The 18,924-nt window shown below is 54.4% G+C and overlaps 1 protein-coding gene across 1 annotated transcript; it reads right to left on the bottom strand.

Annotated features, from left to right (window-relative positions):
- Positions 1–1,603: 1,603 nt before the first annotated feature.
- Positions 1,604–9,614, bottom strand: LOC102073140 (protein DGCR6). The gene is made up of 5 exons (XM_074554191.1): positions 9,343–9,614; positions 9,114–9,274; positions 8,433–8,533; positions 4,426–4,566; positions 1,604–2,353 (listed from the first exon to the last, which is right to left on the bottom strand). Exons 1-5 carry the CDS (start codon positions 9,597–9,599, stop codon positions 2,270–2,272), a joined length of 744 nt encoding a protein of 247 aa, XP_074410292.1. The 5' UTR covers positions 9,600–9,614; the 3' UTR covers positions 1,604–2,269.
- Positions 9,615–18,924: the final 9,310 nt, after the last annotated feature.

Here is an 18,924-nt window from a genome sequence, read left to right as displayed (position 1 = left end):
AGGAATAAACAGGATTTGTCCCTTCCTGCCACCCATTACTCACCTTCCACCAGCTCCTGGGTGAACATGGGGCTGGCCCGGAGCCATAGCTCTTATGTCAGTCACCTTGCACCTGAACAGGGAACTTGATCCTTGGGTTGCATCCCCTCTCCATGTAATTTCTGGCATACATGGAGCTCTGGGCAGGCACCTTTGGTCCAGGTCTATGGATGCCTGAAGCCAAACACATGTTCCTGGAACACCAGTTGAGAGTTTGGGAGCTGCACAGGTCAAAGTGCCAGCCAAAGCTCAACAGAATTTCCAGCCCCCTCGGGTTGCTCTCACCAGGGCTGCCCTGTGTTACTGGCAGCACCACAACTGCAGTGGCTGGGGCACAGCAATGCTGTGGGATGGTGTCCCCCTCTGGTGACACAATGACACTCGCTTGGAAAAATATCAGTATCCTCCATGTTGTACTGTTCAGCTTCAGGGGCTTAGCAAGTGTTCCTCTCCTGAAATCCTGCTGATCTGATCACATCCCAAGGGCTTTGCTCCCTTAGGATAACCTTTCCCACCAGCTACCCATGTGTAACCCCCTGCAGCTCTCCACCCTGACCTTTCTGAAACCCAACCTGAGCACAGGCATGGAAAATTTCAGCTTGGATGCAATCAGCTGCCTGGCAGAGCCATCTGCAAACAGATGGCAGAAGCAGGAAGCCCGAGAGCTACTGTTGCCATGGCAGTGCCAGAACAGCCCCTGGCACCCGCTCTCCCTGTAGACAGCAGCAGCCCTGGGTCCCAGGGGCTCTGCACCCAGGTGGACTCCATCCCTCACCCCACAGGGCAGGAACCTTGATCCCAGCTCCTCCAAGCACACCCTCACTCTGCTGCTGCTCCAGCCATCCCAGAGAGCTTGTGCAGAGGACAGGGAAGCTTCTGGGAGGCAACGTGACACCCCCAGCACCTGGGCATCCTTTCCTGCAACAGAACCCACTGTTCACCCCTGCCTTCCCCAGCCTCACCTCAGGGAGCAATTTCCTTGCCAATTGCTCTGGTCACAAACCTGACCACAGATGCTGACTTCAGCCAGCCTGCACCAGTGGCTACCCTGTGTCTTCCCAGGAGGATGAAGGTGTCTCCAGAGGGGAATGTTGCCCACCTTGCCCCTCACCACTGCTCAGCAGTGTGGCACAGAGCTCCCACCTAAGGGTCCAGGAGCAACACAGTTCCAGGAGGTCTGTGGGGACTTTGCAGTGCTGCAGGTCCCATACCAGCCTGCTTTCCAGATGGGGACTTTCATCCAGGAGGTGAAGACTCCACACAAGCAGTAGGTCTTGTCTCCAGCTCTTGAATCACAGCAGGAGGGAACACCCACACATGATGGAAATGGGAGGGGGCCTCAGCCCTGAATTTCCAAAAACCTCCTTGGTCCTTGTAGCTCTGATCTTGTGTTGGTCTCCTCCAGCACCAGCTTTCCCCACCATAAGGCCACCCACAAGCTCTTCCAACACCCTGAAAGATCTCAGAAACACTCCAGATTCCTCCCCAGCTTCCATCTAATCCACCACAAGCCCCACTCATCAACTGAGGACAGGACAAACACAACCACTGGCATTCAGAAAGCTGCAGCCCCAAAAGGAAAGTGTTTTATTTTTCTTAATTTGGAAACTGGTTTAAAAGAAGAAAGCAAAAGCTCTGCTTTCTGAGTCAATGGGAACACTGCAAACACCAGTCCAGTAACTCTGGGCTGAGGCCTGAAATCCTCCTTTAATACAGATGATGCTGGCCAGTATACAGATAAATGAATACAGATAATGCTGGTACCAGCCTGGAGGAGACTCTGGGAAGGGTCTGCCTGTCTAAGAGGTTGTTCCTGCCTTAACAACACACAGAAGCATCCTTGGAATTGTTCCCCCCTCCCCAGTTATATAATCTAAACACAGGGCCAGCCTCACACAGCGGGGCTCTGTGTGCTCAGTGCTCAGCCCAGCCTTGGCTCAGTGATGGCCTCAGCATCACTGAGGTCACTCCTGGCAGGTGACCATGCTCCATCTTCTCCCAGCTGAGCCAGATGCAGCTGACACTGCTCTGAGGACCTGAGAGCCATCCCCAGGCTCCAAACCATCCCCTGTGCTGGGCTCTGCCTACCCCAGCTCTAATCTAAGTGTCTCAGCAATTTCTTCTACTCCTGTAGCCTCTTCCTGACACAAAACAAAGAAAATGCATGGACAGTCTGTTTAGAGGGAAGTCAGAGGAAAAACTCTGGGAGGTGAACAGTAGATTTGCTCTTTCAGGAAAAAGTCTTCTCAGCCTCAGCTTCCTTCTGCTGCAGCTTCCGAATCAGCTCCAGCAAATTCATCTGTAGAGTCAGCTCCTGCAAAGGGAGAAAAATGTTTGTGCAAAGAGATGATTCCACTCCCTGCTGCAGGAAGCAGGAAGGACTGGCCTGTACCACCTCCCCAAGAGCTTCTTGTTCTTAGGGAATTACAAAAAAAATCAACCAGGCAGCTAAAAACCAAATGCTTCATCTTGTTCAGGTGTTTCTCTAAAACATGGAGCAGTGACATCTTACCAGACCTGCTGCAAACTGTGGCTGTCTTAAGAATCCCAGCACTTGAGGTTTCCTTAAGGATCTTTCTTCTTGACCATGATAAATGTGCTAGGGCTATGAGGGCTGGCAGGCTGAGGAGGGCCAGCAGCCCCAGTAAAGGTTCTCCAGGCCCCTCCCCACACGCTGTTGGGAGTTGTAGTATTTCCAAATTCCTGACCCCTTCCCAGCATAGAAGGGCAGGAAGAGGAGGGATCACTTTGGGAACCCTCTGAGTGGGATCCAAGGCAGGCACAACACATGGCTGTGCTGGTGCATCTAATTCCCTGCAAGCATTTCATTCCCTGTTTCTGGAAAACTCCCTTTTCCAGGACCACAATCTATTGGAGACATCAACATCAGCTCACAGTTCCTTTGCCACCTGCTTGTTCTTTAATTACATCTAGCTCAGAGACAACATGGTGGAGCCAATAATTTGTGAGTGTAGGTCTGTGACTCAGCCCCGCAGACACGGAGCTATGGAAATAAAAACCTATTTTTGTAAGAATATATCCCCTGCACAAGGAAGCATTTCATACAGACTGGGGGGGAAACACATCAGCTGATGGGAACCGTGTGAACAGATTCCAGCAGGGATTTCTTGGTGGCACTCACAGGCACAAGCCAAGATCCGGGTTGGTCTTGGCATCTATCCCAAAGGTGAACATACACAAACACAGCAAAGAGGAACCCTAATGAGGCTTATTGCTTATAAAAACAACATGAAGGGCAGGGCAGGAGGGAGAGAACAGGCTCTCTGCATTATACAACCAGGGAATAGCAACACTGAAAAAAGGACAGGCTTGTTCAAGGCTCCACAACCGGGAATCATGCGGGTGGGTGTTAGAAAATGCCTGTTTGGCTTCATTTAAGCAGTCTTTTCTCAGCAGTAGGTTTTTATCAAAGTGACATTTAATCAGCTGAAAAAACAGAGTTAAGAACAGCCTGTCTCTGTGTTCCCTGCAAACTTGTATGGCTTTACAACAAGACTTGGGAATTTTGAGGTTTTTTGTTCCTGTGGTGGCAGGAACAAAGGACATAAAGGAATAAATAAATAAGGATAATGTGCACAAACCCAGGTGACTCCTCAGATAATGTGAGAGCAAATGCCCTGGGGAAACTGGGAACAATTCTTTATCACAGCCTGAGATCATCAGCTCCAGCAAGTCACATGCAAGAATGAACAAGGTGCCTAATAAACAGTCTTGAAGTCAGTTTTCATAGCTAAGCTGAATATAAATGCAGTAAATGAATTCTTTTAGTGCTTTTCAGACCCATTTGAGATTCACAGGACTGCAGGCTGTTGGCACAGTGTTTTGGTCCCCCACAATGGAAAAAAGTACTGCGGGAAGTTGGGAATGCTGCCAAAGGGTACCTGGGTTTCTGCTCTTTAGTTATGAACTGAGTACAAGCTCTGTCCAGCACACACCACCCACCAGTAGGGAGGCAAAGGACAGAGTGTTCTGTCTGACACACCCATCCCCAATTTATCTACAGCGAGATTTTTTAAAAAAAATTAAAGATACCAACCCAAGAGCACTGTTAAACAATCATGGAATGGTTGAGGTTGGAAGGGATTTTTAAAGGTCATCCCTTTCCACCCCCTACCATGGGCAGGCACACCTTCCACTATCCCAGGCTGCTCCAAGCCCCATCCAGCCTGGCTTTGAACACTTCCAGGGATCCAGGGGCAGCCACAGCTGCTCTGGGTAACCTGTGCCTTACCAGCCTTCCAAAAAAAAAATTTCTCCTTAATATCCCACCTAAGCCCGCCCTCTGGTTGTGGGAAGCCATTCCCCCTTGTCCTGTCCCTCCAAGCTCTGGTCAGAACAGCTCCCCTGCCGTGCTCAAACACCGACCTGGGGGTTGGTGGTGATGTAGAAGCCAGACACCCCGGCCTTCTCCAGGGTGCTCTGCTGGTCGATTACTTTTTGGTCCAATTCCAAGACTATCTTCTCATCCATCATTCGCTGCTCCTCTCGGATCTGTTGCTCCATAGCCTGAAAAACGTTAAAAGTCAATGGGAAAGTGGAATACCTGCGTTCCTCCCATCTCTTTCTCATCTCTAAAATTTTCACTTGGAACTCAAAGAGCAACCAGGCCCTGAATCTCTCCTGATGAGTCCAAGGACAGCAATGGAAAACCAGCAGAGCCCCAGGTCTTAACACCTCCACCTGCAAAGCTGCCACTCTAGAAAATGCAAGGAAGTCATGGGAACAGCCGGCTCTCTGAGTGTTTGGAGGCCAGGAAAGACCATGAGGAAAGACCACAGTATCTGAATCACTTTCTCTGATGAGTCACCACCTGAGCTATGGCTGAGCTCAGCCCAAGAACTATGTGCCCCTCTCAGGTAGGCTGAAGGAATCCTTGGAGAAATAACCTAGGCCACTGAAGCTCATCAAGATGGCTCCCTGGACACTAATATGGTACTGGGGCTGTGAACCCCATACAGATCCTATTTGTTTCTGGAAGGATCTGAATGCTGGGCTCTATTTTTGACAGACTGAAAACATTATGAAAGAAGAACTTTGCCAGAATAGCTCCAACCAGGAGGACATGGCCACTCCTGTCTCACCAACATCTGCCCAAGCTCCAGCAGTGTCATTCTGTGATGCCTCCAGAGAAGAATGGAGCCCAGCAAACAAAGGCATGCTGGAAATCAGGAGTGGAAGCAGCGAGCAGCACTGCAGGGGACAAGCAGAGAACAGATCAAGTGAAGAGTCCCATGTGTGCAGAGGTGATACAACCTCACCAGGCTGCACTGAACAGCAGACTTCCTTTGCAAGCCACAGGGAACACCAGGAATCATCAAACCCCGTCAAAGAACAATGACAGGCTCATTTTTGTAGGCTGGGCAGCAGAGTGAAGGCGCAGATTCTGCTGCTCTGCTCAGGTGAGACCGCACCTACAGAGCTGCCTCCAGCTCTGGGGGCCTAGCACAGCAAGGACACGGAGCTGCTAAAGCAAGTCCAGAGGAAGGCAAGGAGATGCTCCAAGGGCTGAAGACTTTGTGGGACCTTGAGCCCCTTCCAGTGCCTAAAGGTGCTCCAAGAGAGATGGAGAGGGACTTGGGGCAAGGGGTGGAGAGACACAACAAGGGGGAATGGCTTCATATGGAGAGGGCAGAATTAGACTAGATGTTAAGAGGGAATTCTTCCCTTTGAGGATGGTGACACAATGACAAAAGTTGTTCAGAGAAGCTGTGGCTGCCCCACCCCTGGCAGTGTCCAAAGCCAGGTTGGATGGGGCTTGGAGCAACCTGGGATAGTGCCAGGTGTCCCCACCCATGGCAGGATGTGGGACTGGATGAACTTGAAGGTCCCTCCTAAACCAAACCATTCCATCATTCTGTGCTTCTCCTGCAAGAAGCAGGAAATAAATAAATCATTAGAGAGCATCCAAAGGAAGGCAACAAACATGGTGAAGGGCCTTGAGAGGAAACCATATGAGGAGCAGATGGTCTGTTCAGCTGGAGGAGACTGAGGGAAGACTCACTGAAAATTAAAACTTCCTTGAAAGGCAAAGAAGAGGGGCAGACACTAATCTGTTCTCTGTAGTGATCAGTGACAGGACCTGTGGGAATGACTTGAAGTTGTGTCAGGGAGGGTCAGGCTGGATATCAGGGCAAGGCTCTTCCCCCAGAGGGTGCTGGCACTGCCCAGGCTGCCCAGGGAATGGGCACGGCCCCGAGGCTGCCAGAGCTCCAGGAGCCTTTGGGCAGCACTGCCAGGGATGGACAGGGTGGGGTTGTTGGGGGTCTGGGCAGGGACAGGAGCTGGGCTGGATGATCCTGGTGGGTTTGTTCTGACTCAGCTTACTGCGTGATTCTGTGAAAAGCCGCAAGTTTTCATAATTTCATTCATGCAACGCTGTCCCTTTGTAATAGAGAACTCAGGCATATGTTCAGCTGGAAACATCCATGTGCTAAAACTATTCCTACTGCACAGAAAGGCAGAAGTCACAAACCCCAGTGGCTGGTGGTTAAAATGGCTTTGGAGGGGAGACGAACACCTCCACCCTGGCACAATTCCTAGTGAAAATTCAGAATTTGTGTGACAGAGCTCTTGGCCATGAACAGTGTGGGGAAGGGCTGAGGTGTGTCTGCACCAAGCTGTGACCTAACAAAGAGCAGCTCTCACTCACATGGGGCAGGAGCTACCTGTGGAACATCTCCTGGATGCAGAGCCCACAATTAGCACGTCACAGTGAGAAACCTTCACAGATCCAGAACTTGGATCCCCTAGAAGGTGACTGCACAAAAGCTGCTCCAGAGAAAACATTCAGGGCAGGGTCTCATGGCAATAAATGGGAAGAAACTCAAGACAACTCCAGCTCCAACAGAAGCCAAGGCAGAGTGATGACTGCTCCTTCACCAAAGGATGCTGAGGAACAAACCTAAGCAAGCTCTGTCCTCACACCTTCTTCAGTCCAGGGGTTTAATTCCTTTGTGGGAGACACAACAGATTAAAATGCCTCATTCCCCAGATTTTCCCTTCTCCCACCCACCTCAGTGGGCCATTGCCTCCTTCACTTACTATGCTGGAGAACTGACTTTCTTTGGACTTGAACAAAACACCAAACTTAAGTGCCTCACATTGCTTAGTGTTGGCATCTAATTCTGGGTTAGAGAAAAGTGCCACATCTTGGACAAATCTGAGGCACACAAGTTTTGCTTCAGCCCTGCTGGCCATGGACCCTGCATGATGGGCTAAGCTTTTCTAAATGCCATGGGCTCCACTGAGGAGCCAAACATCTAAAACATACACCTTGTATTACCTGTCCTGTGAAACCAATCCCAAGTTATCCCATGGGAGCTGGGCATGGAAACCTTTAACCACAGAGGGCACCTCCAATTACACACATCAGATACAACAGAGATGATCAATCTGTTCCCAAAATGCTCTACAGCAGAACTGTCGGAGGATAAAGACAGGAAGAAGTGACTCTATTAACACCTGGGAGAGGAAAACAGAAGAAAGGTAGAGGGCAGGTAGGAGGAAGTTGCACAGCATGTAAGACAAGGAGAAGTCTTGGGCAATTCAATGAAATACTGGAAGTGTTGAAAACAGGCAGTGGAGATTCCTGCTGGATGTCTAAGTTACTCAGAGACAGAAGCAACAAGGACAGGTACCAGAGGTCCAGCCTGGCTTTAGTTACCTTGACAGGAAATGAGGAATGTGGAAACACCAGAGAATCCAACAACAGCAAGCACTGACATGGTGCTGCCATGGGCCAAGGCAGGAAACTGTTCTCATTCACCTCATGTGGACCAAAGTAGCTTACCCCCACATTTCAACTCCACTGACTAACATAACCAGCTACTTGCCATTGTCTTACAAAACTGCCTCTATCACCAAGAGGTGACAGAAAAGTCCTCTGGGACCGAATCTTTTTGAAATGCTTTGGGATGCTCTCAGAAACTCTTACTGTAATTATGAAACTGGAAGTGTTTCCTCCTTATCAGTGGTACTCCCATAGGATAGGTACACCTATCCTATACAGGCTTCAGGCCATCAGATAATGATGGATCATTAAAGTGCTGTGGAGAGTATTGCCTTTGGAGCAGGCTCCTGAGCTTCCACAATGCTCAGATCACACCAGGGATGGCAAGAGCCTGCACCCCTACCTTGAGAGGACAAAAGGCAGAGCAAGACGAGCAGGCCTCTAGACTGAGGTGGGGAAACCAGGTCTGTGCTAGTTTCCAGGCCACCCAGGACAGCTGGTGTCTCCTGAGGCTGCAGGATAGGAACAGCCAAACCCTCTGGAGATGCTGCAGAGCTCCTGCAGCAACGGGGCTGTAGGAGTCCTGGGAAGGGACACAGCTCTGCCTTCCTGCCATCCCCACCTCCAGCCCAGCCCCTCTCACCTCCATCTCACGCTGCTGGGCTGCACGGAGCAATGGCAAGTTGTGGGGCCTGCAGCACTGCTGGGCCTCCTTGTGCCGATGGAACAGCTCCTGCTTCAGCCCTGCCAATGGCACGGGGGGCTCAGGAGGGCACACAACTGCCAGGTGCCCCCAGTGCCACCCCTTCCTCCCTCCAGTGCCCTCCCCACAACGTGCAATGTCATTCCCTGTAGCTCCCTTATGCCGTCACAACCCACCCCCAGGGCGCCACAAACCACCCCAAAACCCCCCCAAGCTGTCCCTCTCAGCATCACCTCCAGTGTCCCCATCACAGTCCCCCAGTGCCCTCTAGTGTCACCCGCAGTGTCCTCCACTGTCTCATAACCTGCCCCCCAAAGTCACTCCCCGCCCCCTCAATGTCACCCCCCTCCCCCCCCAGTGCCATCCCCAAACCCCCACTGCCCCCTCATCCTGTCTCCCTGGTGTCCCCCCACCGCCAGAATCCCCCGAACCCCCTCCCCACCCCAGAGATGCCCCAGGCCCGTCTCCTCCCGCACGGTGCCCATCACTTCCCTGCAGTGCCACCCCCGTTTCTCCTGAGTTGCCCACCCGCTCTGTCCCCCCCAGTGCTCTAGCACGGCCGCCCTTGTGGCCCTCGCCCCAGCGCTCCCCTCTCCAGTCCCCCCACGGCGGCCCCGGTACCGCGGTGCTCGCTGTGCAGCTGCCGCCGCTGGCTGTACAGGTTCTTCTCGGTGAGGTGCTGGATCTCCAGCAGCCCCTGCACGATCTCGAACACGGTCCCATCCAGCAGCGCCAGCGCCAGCTCGGACAACGTCGTGTACGAGAGGCGCTGCTGGCAGGCACTGCGGGCACAAACCGGGTCGGCGCCGGCACCGGCAGCGGCCCCTGGCCCCCCTCGGGCTCCGCTCACCTGGGCAGCGCCTTGACAAGCGCCTGCAGCTCGGCCAGCAGCCGGTAGTGCCGCTCCTGCTGCCGGGACGGCACCTCCTGCTGCTGCTGCTGCTGCTCGGCCGCCTCGAACCCGCCGGGCCGCGCCATGGCCCCGCCGGCTACCTCCCCCTCAGGCGCTCCCGCACGGCCCTCCTGCGATCTGCGGCTGCGCAGCGCCGCTCGACCCCTGCCTCCTGTAGCATTTTGCGCATGCGCGGGTTCGCCCCACGTCTCCATCGCCCCGTCCCGCCCCCGAGACGCTCAAGCCTCGCCCCTCCAGTCGTCACAAGCCCCGCTCCCAGAAGCAGCCAATCCCGAGCCAGTTCCTCCGTATGGCCACGCCCATTGCCCCGCCCCCTGCTCCCAGTCGCGATTCCCGCTCATCCCGGTCCCTGCCGCTCCTGGCAGCCTCGGGACCCACCCCGGGCCCCGGCCGGAGATTTCCAGGCGGTTCCACCCCAGCCCATCCCATGGGATGCATGGGCAGGAATATCGGACTATTCCCCTGCTCCAGCTTGGAAGCAGCTACAGATGTTTTAAATTATTTTATCAGGAGCGTTTCAGACGTAATTTGTCCGCTTTGGAGTGGATGAGTCAAAAGCGGATGACAAGGTGGCTTCAACCAGGGCCAAAAATGCATCCCCAGCACTGGTGGGATTGCACTCTGAAGTAATTCCAACCTATGAAGTGAGGAACATCCCCTATGGACATTGTGCCAGGGTCATGCTGGGCTATGTCTGGGGATGCCTTGGCAAGGATGAGGCTGCACGGCTGCCCATATCCCTTCCAGTCTCTGAAATCACAGGGAGTGTGCATGCTGGGATGGTGATGCATCCTTCTGCACGCTGGGGTGTGGGAGATGAGAGGTGAAGAAGGATGAGCTGTGCATTCATGGCAGCAAAGCACAGGAAAAGCTTCCTGTCTTCAATTAGTAAGAGGAAAGATTGAAATGGGTTAAGAATGCCTTAAAAATACTGGATTTAATAGGGCCTCAAAGCCTACAGATGCTGCACTGCTGCTCAGGGAGACTGGAAATAGAAGAGGGAACACAAAGCATCTCCAGCAAAATGGAGTATCCTGAAAACATCCCTGAATGGAAATTACTTTCTTTCCCCCAGATCAATGCCTTAAATTTCCATTCAAGGATCCCTAAATCCCAAGAGCTGGAGAGGCTTTGGGTGGCTGACTGTAGATCTCTATGCCTGGGCTACTTAGACCTTATGGAGTTAACTGTGCTGTGTCCATCTGTCCAGCCTGTCCCTGCCTGTCCTTCCCCAGCCTGGTAGCAACACCTCCCTGGAATGATTTCCTCAGGAGCCACCAGGAGGTTTTGCTGTGCTGGAGCAGCGAGAGGCTGAGTGCTGCAGCCTCTGCTGAGCTGCTGGCTAACGGCTCCTTTAAACAGAGCTGAGAGCTGTGCTGCCCAGCTTGGACTGGGGCAATGGCCTGGATCAGGATGAAAGCATGCCAAACACTTTGCCATACTCCTCCATGAAGATTTGATGGCAGCTTTTGCTAAATATCCCCCGCTGTGTGTCACCTGCTGTTACAGAGTTTTGCTGTCCTGGGGAATACCCCCAGCAGCACAACCCAAAATCCCACTGATAGCCAGTGATGCTCAGGGATGGCTTTCCCTGAAACACGACCAGATCAGCTGCCTCCCCTGGCATGGCTGTCTGCACTGGTGAGGATGTAAAACCTACCTGCCTTGTCCCTTCAGTGCCACAGCCTCATGGGCATGGCACAGTAAAACCAGCCTCTGCCTTTACTTAGCTGCTCTCATGGCTTCGCTGGGCTCCTGCTCCCTGCCCGAGGCTGTTTTGGGGCATTTCAAGCCCAAAGGTGTGTGGTTGTGGGGACCTTGAGCAGCAGCAGGCTGGAGGCCATGCAGGAGCTCTGGCAGTGCATGCTCATGGCTGTGGCTGTGGGGACCCTGAGCAGCAGCAGGCCGGGGGCTGTGCAGGAGCTCCAGCAGTGCATGGCCATGAGGTTGTGTGGCTGTGGGGACCCTAAGCAGCAGCAGGCTGAAGGCCGATCAGGAGCTCCGACAGTGCATGCCTGGGGCTGTGGCTGTGTCCGTGGGGACCTGAGCAGCAGCAGGCCGGGGGCTGTGCAGGAGCTCCGGCAGTGTGCGGCCATGGGGTTGTGTGGCTGTGGGGACCTTGAGCAGCAGCAGGCCAGGGGCCGTGCAGGAGCTCTGGCAGTGCGTGCCCGTGGCTGTGGCTGTGGCTGTGGACATCCTGAGCAGCAGCAGGCCGGGGGCTGTGCAGGAGCTCTGGCAGTGTGTGCCTGTGGCCGTGGGTGCATCCCTGCACATCCCTGCGGGTGGAACGAGGCAGCTGAGAGAGGCTCGGCCCGGGGAAGAGCAGGGCACATGCCCATGGACACTCAGCGGTGCCAGCAAGGGAGCGGCACCATCTGTGCCTGTGCACCCCTGTGAGGGGGGAGGCAGGGGCGGCCAGGGCCTCTGCTCTGCCGCGGACATTCCTCTCCCTTCCTTTGTGCCGCAGGAAATCTGCGCTTCCTCCCTTCCCAGCGCTGCTCCCGCCTCAATCGCTACCAGATGTGGCTCCCATGCATTTCTCATTAGCCCGGCAGCTCCGGGCGCTGCCGCTGCAGCCTGCGGGGCTGGCGACACAAACGCGGCCATCCTGGGGCTCCTGGGGGCGGGGGTCTGAGCTGGTGTGTGCTCCATGAGGTACCTGGAGCTTTGCACCGGCATCATTGCTGGGCCAGGATGCTGATGGGGATGCAGGGATCTCTGTGGGGATGGAGCTGGGACAGGGTCCTCTGCTGGGACCTGCACAAGTGCCGTGGGGACAGAGGGACGTGGGGTTGGGGTTGGAGGAAGGAGCTCAGTGAGCTGGACTGCAGCTGGGTCAGCCACTGGGGACAATCTGCAGCCCTAGGCTGGCTCTGGGAATTTAGCAGAAGTGGGTGGGTGGCACACATGGGGACTGGGGCTGGAGAGCACAGTGACCTGGGGTGTCCCATGCCATGTATGTCCAGGCAGGGAGTACATCAAGATACGTTAGGATGTGCAGGAAGCTCTTGGGGGGTGGGTTCAGGCTGAGGTGGCATAGTCCCTGACCAGCTAACAGTGTTTGCAGTGGTGCCACAAGCAGCTCAGGTGACACAGCATGGGTGGAGGAAACACGGGTGCTTCCTGAGCTCCCTAGAACATGCCAGCACCAAGGACGAAACCACGGCCGCTGGACCCAGGGGCTTGAGAGCAGAAACAACCCTGCAGGTGGGTTGTGATGCCTAGGAAGAGCCTTAACTAAGCCCGGATTGAACTATGAAGCGATAGAAGGACCTGAGAAAGCTTGTCTGTCCTTGCTCACCCTGTCACCCCCACCATGGAGTGAGAAAGTGGCTGGGGAAGGGCCCAGTGGGACTCTCCCTGCTGGGCAGGATGAGGCCACAATTTTTGTGTACTCATGGCCACAGGACCTCTCCCCTGGGAGAATGAGATGTTCCTTGCCTTGGCACAGAGGAATCTGTGGCTGATCTTGTCCTGCTGCTGCTTCTTGAGCCCCCAAACCAGCTGTGGGGTTTTTCTCATGCTGGTGGTGCAGAGGAGGCCGGGGGGAAGCAGGGGGACAAGAAATACAACAGGAATGGAGTGTCTGTGGAGCCTGGTGCATGGCGGTACATTGCCATAGAGAATAATCCCTGAGAACCCTGGGCACACACCTTCCTGCAGGAGATGTCTGCCCAAGCCTGGAGTCCCTGGGAGAGCTGCCACATCACCATGGCTCTGAGTCACCACTCCAGAGCTGGGAGTGGCCTCCCCAGCCTTTGGTGAGTGTGGTGTCACCGGACAGCCAGCTGTCACTGAAAGAGGCCAATGCTCTGCAAATTCTGCCCCAAACATAGCTTTACTGTGTTTCCTGTGGAGTCAGGGACAGGTCAGCATAGCTGGTCCTTGGGCTGGGAGCTGGTGAGCACCCCAGCAGTGGCTCTGCTGCCATGGCACCAGTGTGGCCCAAGCTGGCCTGGCCGTGGCAGGAGCGCAGGCCAAGGCACAGTGCCTGCAGTCAGTGCCTGGCTGGAGCCTGAGCCAGGGCTGGAGCCAGGCTTTTCCTGAAGCAGCAACCCCCTGCAGCCAGGTCTGGGGGGCTGCTCTCCTCAAGGCTGGATCTGTCTCTCAGCCAGCTTGGCTTGGATGGTTTCCTCAAGTCTCCTCCAACTCCTCTTTGAACCCTCTAAGAGCTGCACCAGCCCTCTGGGGTGGGGACTCCAGCAGCAGCCCTCTGACTCCATCCTGCACTGGATGCACGGTCAGCCACCACCCTGGCTTTGCCACCTGTCCCCAGCCTTGCCCCCTCCTTTTTCAGGCCACTTTAACCTTTTGTGGGCCCTCACCTCATCTCCCGGGCAAGGGGAGGGCATGGCTGTGACTGCCAGAGCCTCAGCCTCAGGCTCACCGGATTTATTCCAATTTAAACACTTCAGAGTAAAAGTGTTTCCCCTGCTCTGGCCTCTGGAGCTGAATATCTGCACGGGAATTTCACCCCTGAGCTGCAGCTAAAATAAGACCTGGATCGAGGTGGTCGCTGGCTCGCAGAGGTGCCGGGTGAAGCCTGCACGCTCTCCTGCCCGCTGGCTGCTGCTGCAGCTGGGACACCCAGGGCTCCCGGGCTGGGAGGGCAGCGTGCATCACTGGAAACATGGCAGAAAACATGTCCAGGCGTTGGCTGTCTGGGCCAAGCTCCATAGGGACTCAGAGGAGATGCTGGCAGCCACGTGTCCTGAGCGCACATCATTCCTGGGATAGGACATGGATGTTCAGCCAGGGCAAATTCATGTGGGTTGTGGCTCAGAAGCTCAGGAGCATCTTATGTCTTTGCCACCTGCAGAGAGAAATGTGTCAGGTCTGTTTGAGGTGAGGTGACAGGTCTGTATCACCCCATGGACAACACCCTGCCTGGGGAGCCTGGCAAGGGGCAGGAGCTGCTTCCCCTGGGCCGGCCAGGGAGGCTCCCAGCTGGCTGGGGCAGGAGCTCCCAGGTCACTGAACAGGGCTTCATAAGCAAGGATGACCTCGGGTGAGACTGAAGTGTATGGACTTGGCTGGGAGTTGTGTGCAGGGGCCATGGGCTGCAAGGGGTGAGTGCAAAGCATGTACAGGATGCAAGTGACACAACAGGCTGCAGGGGACACAAAGGATGCAGTGGGACATAAGAAATTCAGGAAGGATGCAAGGGGTGTAAGGGATGTACAGGATGCTTAAAGGGCTGCAGCAGGCTATTAATAATGCATTCAAGCAAGCTGCAAGGGATTCAGAGAGTGCAACGGAATGTAAGATTTGCAGTGGGATGTAAAGGATCCACGGGATACAAGAGATGTAAAGGATATGACTGTATGTAGGGGTTGCAGCAGCCTGGAGCCAGCCCCTTCTATCCCTTGGCTGGGGTTACCCGGTTGGCCCCATGTCCCTCTGAGTCTGCAGCCTGACTTTGGGCAGGGGCAGGGACCCCAGTTCGTGGGTCCTAGGGTCCCCCTTGCTGTGCCCCTACAGTCACCAGCTGAGCAGGGACAGCTGCAGGCTGCACTCCCTTCCCCTCGGGATATTTTCGGGGTCTCCAAGCCCCCCAGGGAGACAAAACAACCGTCCCAGAGAGGTGGCTGTGGCTTCTCTGCTGCAGACAAGGAGCCCATTCAGCCCCATGCCCCGACCCCCGCCCTGCATCCTGTGCAGCTCCTTGGGGGGAGTGCAGCCAGCCCCCAGCAGCAGCCAGGGCCGATCATGTGGCTCCTAATGAAATCCAGATCCGGGCAGAGCGATGACATTGAGCAGTGATTTGTGCTCCCACCCAGACTAAACACGGGCAGGAGCGATGGCTGGGAGCACAGGCTGGGGATGAATCAGGTACCCGGAGCCTCTGCCTGATTTCCGCCTGATTATTCCTCCTCTCCTGCTCAAAACACTTGGATAGAGTGCCCTCATGCTTTCCCTCCAAAAATATGTATTTTTCCCAAATGATGCTTGCAGAGGCTGAAATAAAGGCTCAGGCTCTTGGATTTGCCCAGCGATGGCTCTGTGTGTTAGAAGCTCCTTTGCTCTGTGCAGCTCATTGCGGCCAGGGATTAACTGGGGTCCTGGATCACGTGGAAACACTTCCACTGGTCCATGAGTGAGGGAGAGCCTAAAATGGAGCCGAGGGGGGTTTGCAGAGAGTGTGGCCGGGAGGTGCAGCATGCCCTCCCTGATTTCTGCAGAGGGGTCTGGCCTCAGCCCCTCCCTGCGCACACCTGAGGGCACACCTTGATGGGAACCCCATCCTCAGGTCCTCAGGATGGACAGGAAGGGCTGCACAGGGCATGCCTCCTGTGCACACCTGATGGGAACCCCATCCTCAGGATGGATGGCAGGGCTGCACAAGGCACACCTCCTGCACACACCTGAGCACAGACCTTGATGGAAACCCCATGCTCAGGATGGATGTCGGGGCTGCACAGGGCATGCCTCCTGTGCACACCTTGATGGGAACCCCATCCTCAGGATGGATGGCGGGGCTGCACAGGGCTCACCTCCTGCACACACCTGAGCGCACACCATGATGAGAACTCCATCCCCAGGATGGATCGTGGGGCTCCACAGGGCCCCTGAGCTCTCCATGAGCTGAATGAGCGTCCCCACTTGGAAGCCTACGCAATGCATGGCAGTGCAGGACAGGGCAGAGGAGGTGACCAGCCCTGAGTGCCCATTGGTGGGGACAAAACGGCTTTAGAGAGATCCTGCTCCAAGAGCCTGGAGCTGCTGCTGGGATGGTGCTGGGAGGGGAAGTCCCTGCCAGACATCCTGCTGCCCTGCTTCCCTGCAAGTCCGTGCTGGAGCCCCCTGAAGGCCAGGTCCTCAGGGAAGGACCCAGGAGAGCCCTTGTTGGATTCAGCACTACAAAACCTGGTCTGTGGGCACGGTGTTGAGAGATGCCTGCGTGGCACTGCCCTGATGCCAGCGGGGATGGGGCTGGCACCTGGGTGCTGTGAGCAGGCTTAGTCTTGCCTCAATGTCCACACCTTCAGCTCCTGGAGCTTTGCAAAACAGGTAAGTACATAAGTTTTTGTGTATATATACATACTGTGTTTGTGTGTGTATAGATGTATATTACCGTACTCATAAAACTACAGACGTATATAAATCTATGTTATAAATGTGGAGGTATATGTACCATCTACTGTGGGAGTATCTAGGAGAGTGTAGGTGTCTATATACAAAAATAAATATAGAAATAGAAAAACATTTACTCCTGGAGTGTATAGGAGTGCATACAAATACATTTTAAATTATATTTATATATATTTAAAAATTATATATAATATACACTCCTATACATTCCAGGAATAAAAAAAATATAGAAAGTATATTGACTTTAAAATGATGTTTATAATATATACACATATTTTTATGTGAGTGAATATACTCCTGGAGTATGTATTTCTATCAATGTCCTGTATTTTGTGGCATCTTGGGCACGGAGTGCAGAGACAAAGCACTCCCCACCCCCTGCCCCATTTTGCCATGAGGGAAAAGGCTGCACATACCCACCCAGAGGCTCCACCATCCCAAGGCAAGGCTGCAGGAGCTGGATCAAGGTGTCTGTGCCATGCCAGGGCTGGTGCTGCAGGGTCCCAGAGCCACCAGCCATGCTCACAGGGACCCCTGGGGCACAGGTTTGTCCTTCCTCCTGGATGCTGATGCTGGAGCTGCCATCCTGCAGGAGCACAGGGCCCGTCCTTGGCTCTGCAGGCTTGGTGCTACTTGGGTCAGGAGCTGGTGGGTACCAGGACAGCACAACAGCAGCAGCTGATGGCCCGTGAAAGGCTTCTATTTCTTGCCACTGAAACACCACCAGAGCCCTCCTCAAACAACAACTATCCCCAAGAGATGCTGATGAGGCTGCCGATGGCTGTGCTGATGGGAAGCGATTCTGGCAGTGTTGCAGTGACTGTGACTCTTTGAGGTCCCCCTGGGGTGACCCATGCAGCCTGGCAGCGGAGAGCCCAGTGCCAGCTGGGTGGTGGCTGCATGGGGACATCACCCACATGGCCTGGGGACATTGCAGAGTCCCCAGTGTGGCCATCCCTGGAGCCAAGTGTCCTGGGGAAGGCAGTCATGACCCTGCATCCACTTTGTAAGGCAAAGAAGGAAATGGCCATTTCTGCACCTATAGCATAGCCGCAGGAAGTGTCAGCTGCATATATATTTATATTCCTATAATTCTGATAGAGCTGTCCAAACCCCTTCACGTCCCCCCATCCAGCATGAAATTCCCTCTGACACTGCCATCCCCCTTGCTAGTGAACACTGAGAGAGAAATTTCCTATATAGTTTTGAGAGCTCTGGGCTGTCTCCTGTGTGCTTCATTCTCATTGGAGTTTCCCTTCTGGGTTTATTTTTGGTAGGGCCTGAAACAGGAAATGAATTGTTGGCAGCAGGCTGGCTTTTATTGCTGCTCGCTGGCCAAGCCAAAACCACGTGCTGTTGTCCAACCCAATAGCTCCTTCTCTGCTTTGGGAAGTCAGGAAGAAATGGGAGGAAGATCAGTGTTGCAGTGTTGGTGGAGGAGAGGATAAGCCAAAAGTGTCACTGTGCTCCTCTGATCCCATGGATGATATGCTGGTGGAACGGGGTGCTGGTGGCTCCATCACAGCCACTGCCACAACTTCTCCTCAGCCATGGCCACCACATTGTCACCAAAAGCCCTACCTGTCTGTCAGGGAAGGTGGATCCTGCTCTGTCTCTGGGGAAGCACAACACCTGATTTCTCCACATTATGACTGGGTTCAGCTGGCTTTTCCTTGAGGTCAAAGTTTTCTGCCTGCCCAAAATAGCCCCGAAAAGCAGCTCGGAACAGCAAGTACGGATCATTTCCTGGTGGAACTCACAGCTGCAGGAAAATTGTTTGATGGTTTTCAGCCTCTGCTGATTTGTAAACCCCTGAACAAGACCTCCTCACTGGTGTCTATCATGAGGAGCTGCCAGTCAGAGGTATCCAAAGTGCAGTGGTGGGAAGAAAGTCTGCAGGATGCCTGGAACCTGGAAAAGAGATTCATTAGCCCTTCCCAATACCAAGGTGTGGCAATGCCTCATCCATGTCCTTCTCATGGATGGCATCACAGGACATTACGGGAAGATTCTGAAGTGTCTGAGCTGGAAGGACCCTGTTAAGAAAACCCTGGAAGCAACAGAGAACCTCAGGGTGGACATCAGTTTACTGTTTTTCCTCAGAGCCAGGCAAAGCCCATAGTGGGAGCTGCTGGGGAGGGCACAGGCAGATGTCTGAAGGAGGTGTCCAGATGTGGTCTCCTTGTTCAAGAGGGATGTGAAGAAACTGGAGAGGCCTGGACAAGGAATATCAACATGCTCGTGGGGCTGGCACACATTGCACCAGGAGGAGGGGGCAGGGCTGGGCTGGGGACAGGATTCTGAGAACAGTCAGTGGCTAAGGTCAGAGAATCACAGAATATCCTGAGCTGAAGGGACCCCCAGGACCATCCAGTGCAGCCCCTGTCCCTGCCCAGACCCCCAACAATCCCACCCTGTCCATCCCTG

The sequence above is a fragment of the Zonotrichia albicollis genome, chromosome 18 (genome assembly GCF_047830755.1).
Source record: "Zonotrichia albicollis isolate bZonAlb1 chromosome 18, bZonAlb1.hap1, whole genome shotgun sequence".
Taxonomy (NCBI): Eukaryota; Metazoa; Chordata; class Aves; order Passeriformes; family Passerellidae; genus Zonotrichia; species Zonotrichia albicollis.
The sequence above is the reverse complement of the archived record's forward strand: the minus strand, read 5'-3'. Positions and strand labels throughout refer to the sequence as shown.

Excerpts from the sequence above, each read along its gene's own strand:
- LOC102073140 (XM_074554191.1), bottom strand. The coding sequence starts at position 9,599 with ATGGAGACGTGGGGCGAACCCGCGCATGCGCAAAATGCTACAGGAGGC. Across the intron at positions 8,534-9,113 it reads GCTGCACAGCGAGCACCGCG|GGCTGAAGCAGGAGCTGTTC; the intron begins GTACCGGGGCCG and ends TGCCATTGGCAG. Across the intron at positions 2,354-4,425 it reads ACATCACCACCAACCCCCAG|GAGCTGACTCTACAGATGAA; the intron begins GTCGGTGTTTGA and ends CTCCCTTTGCAG.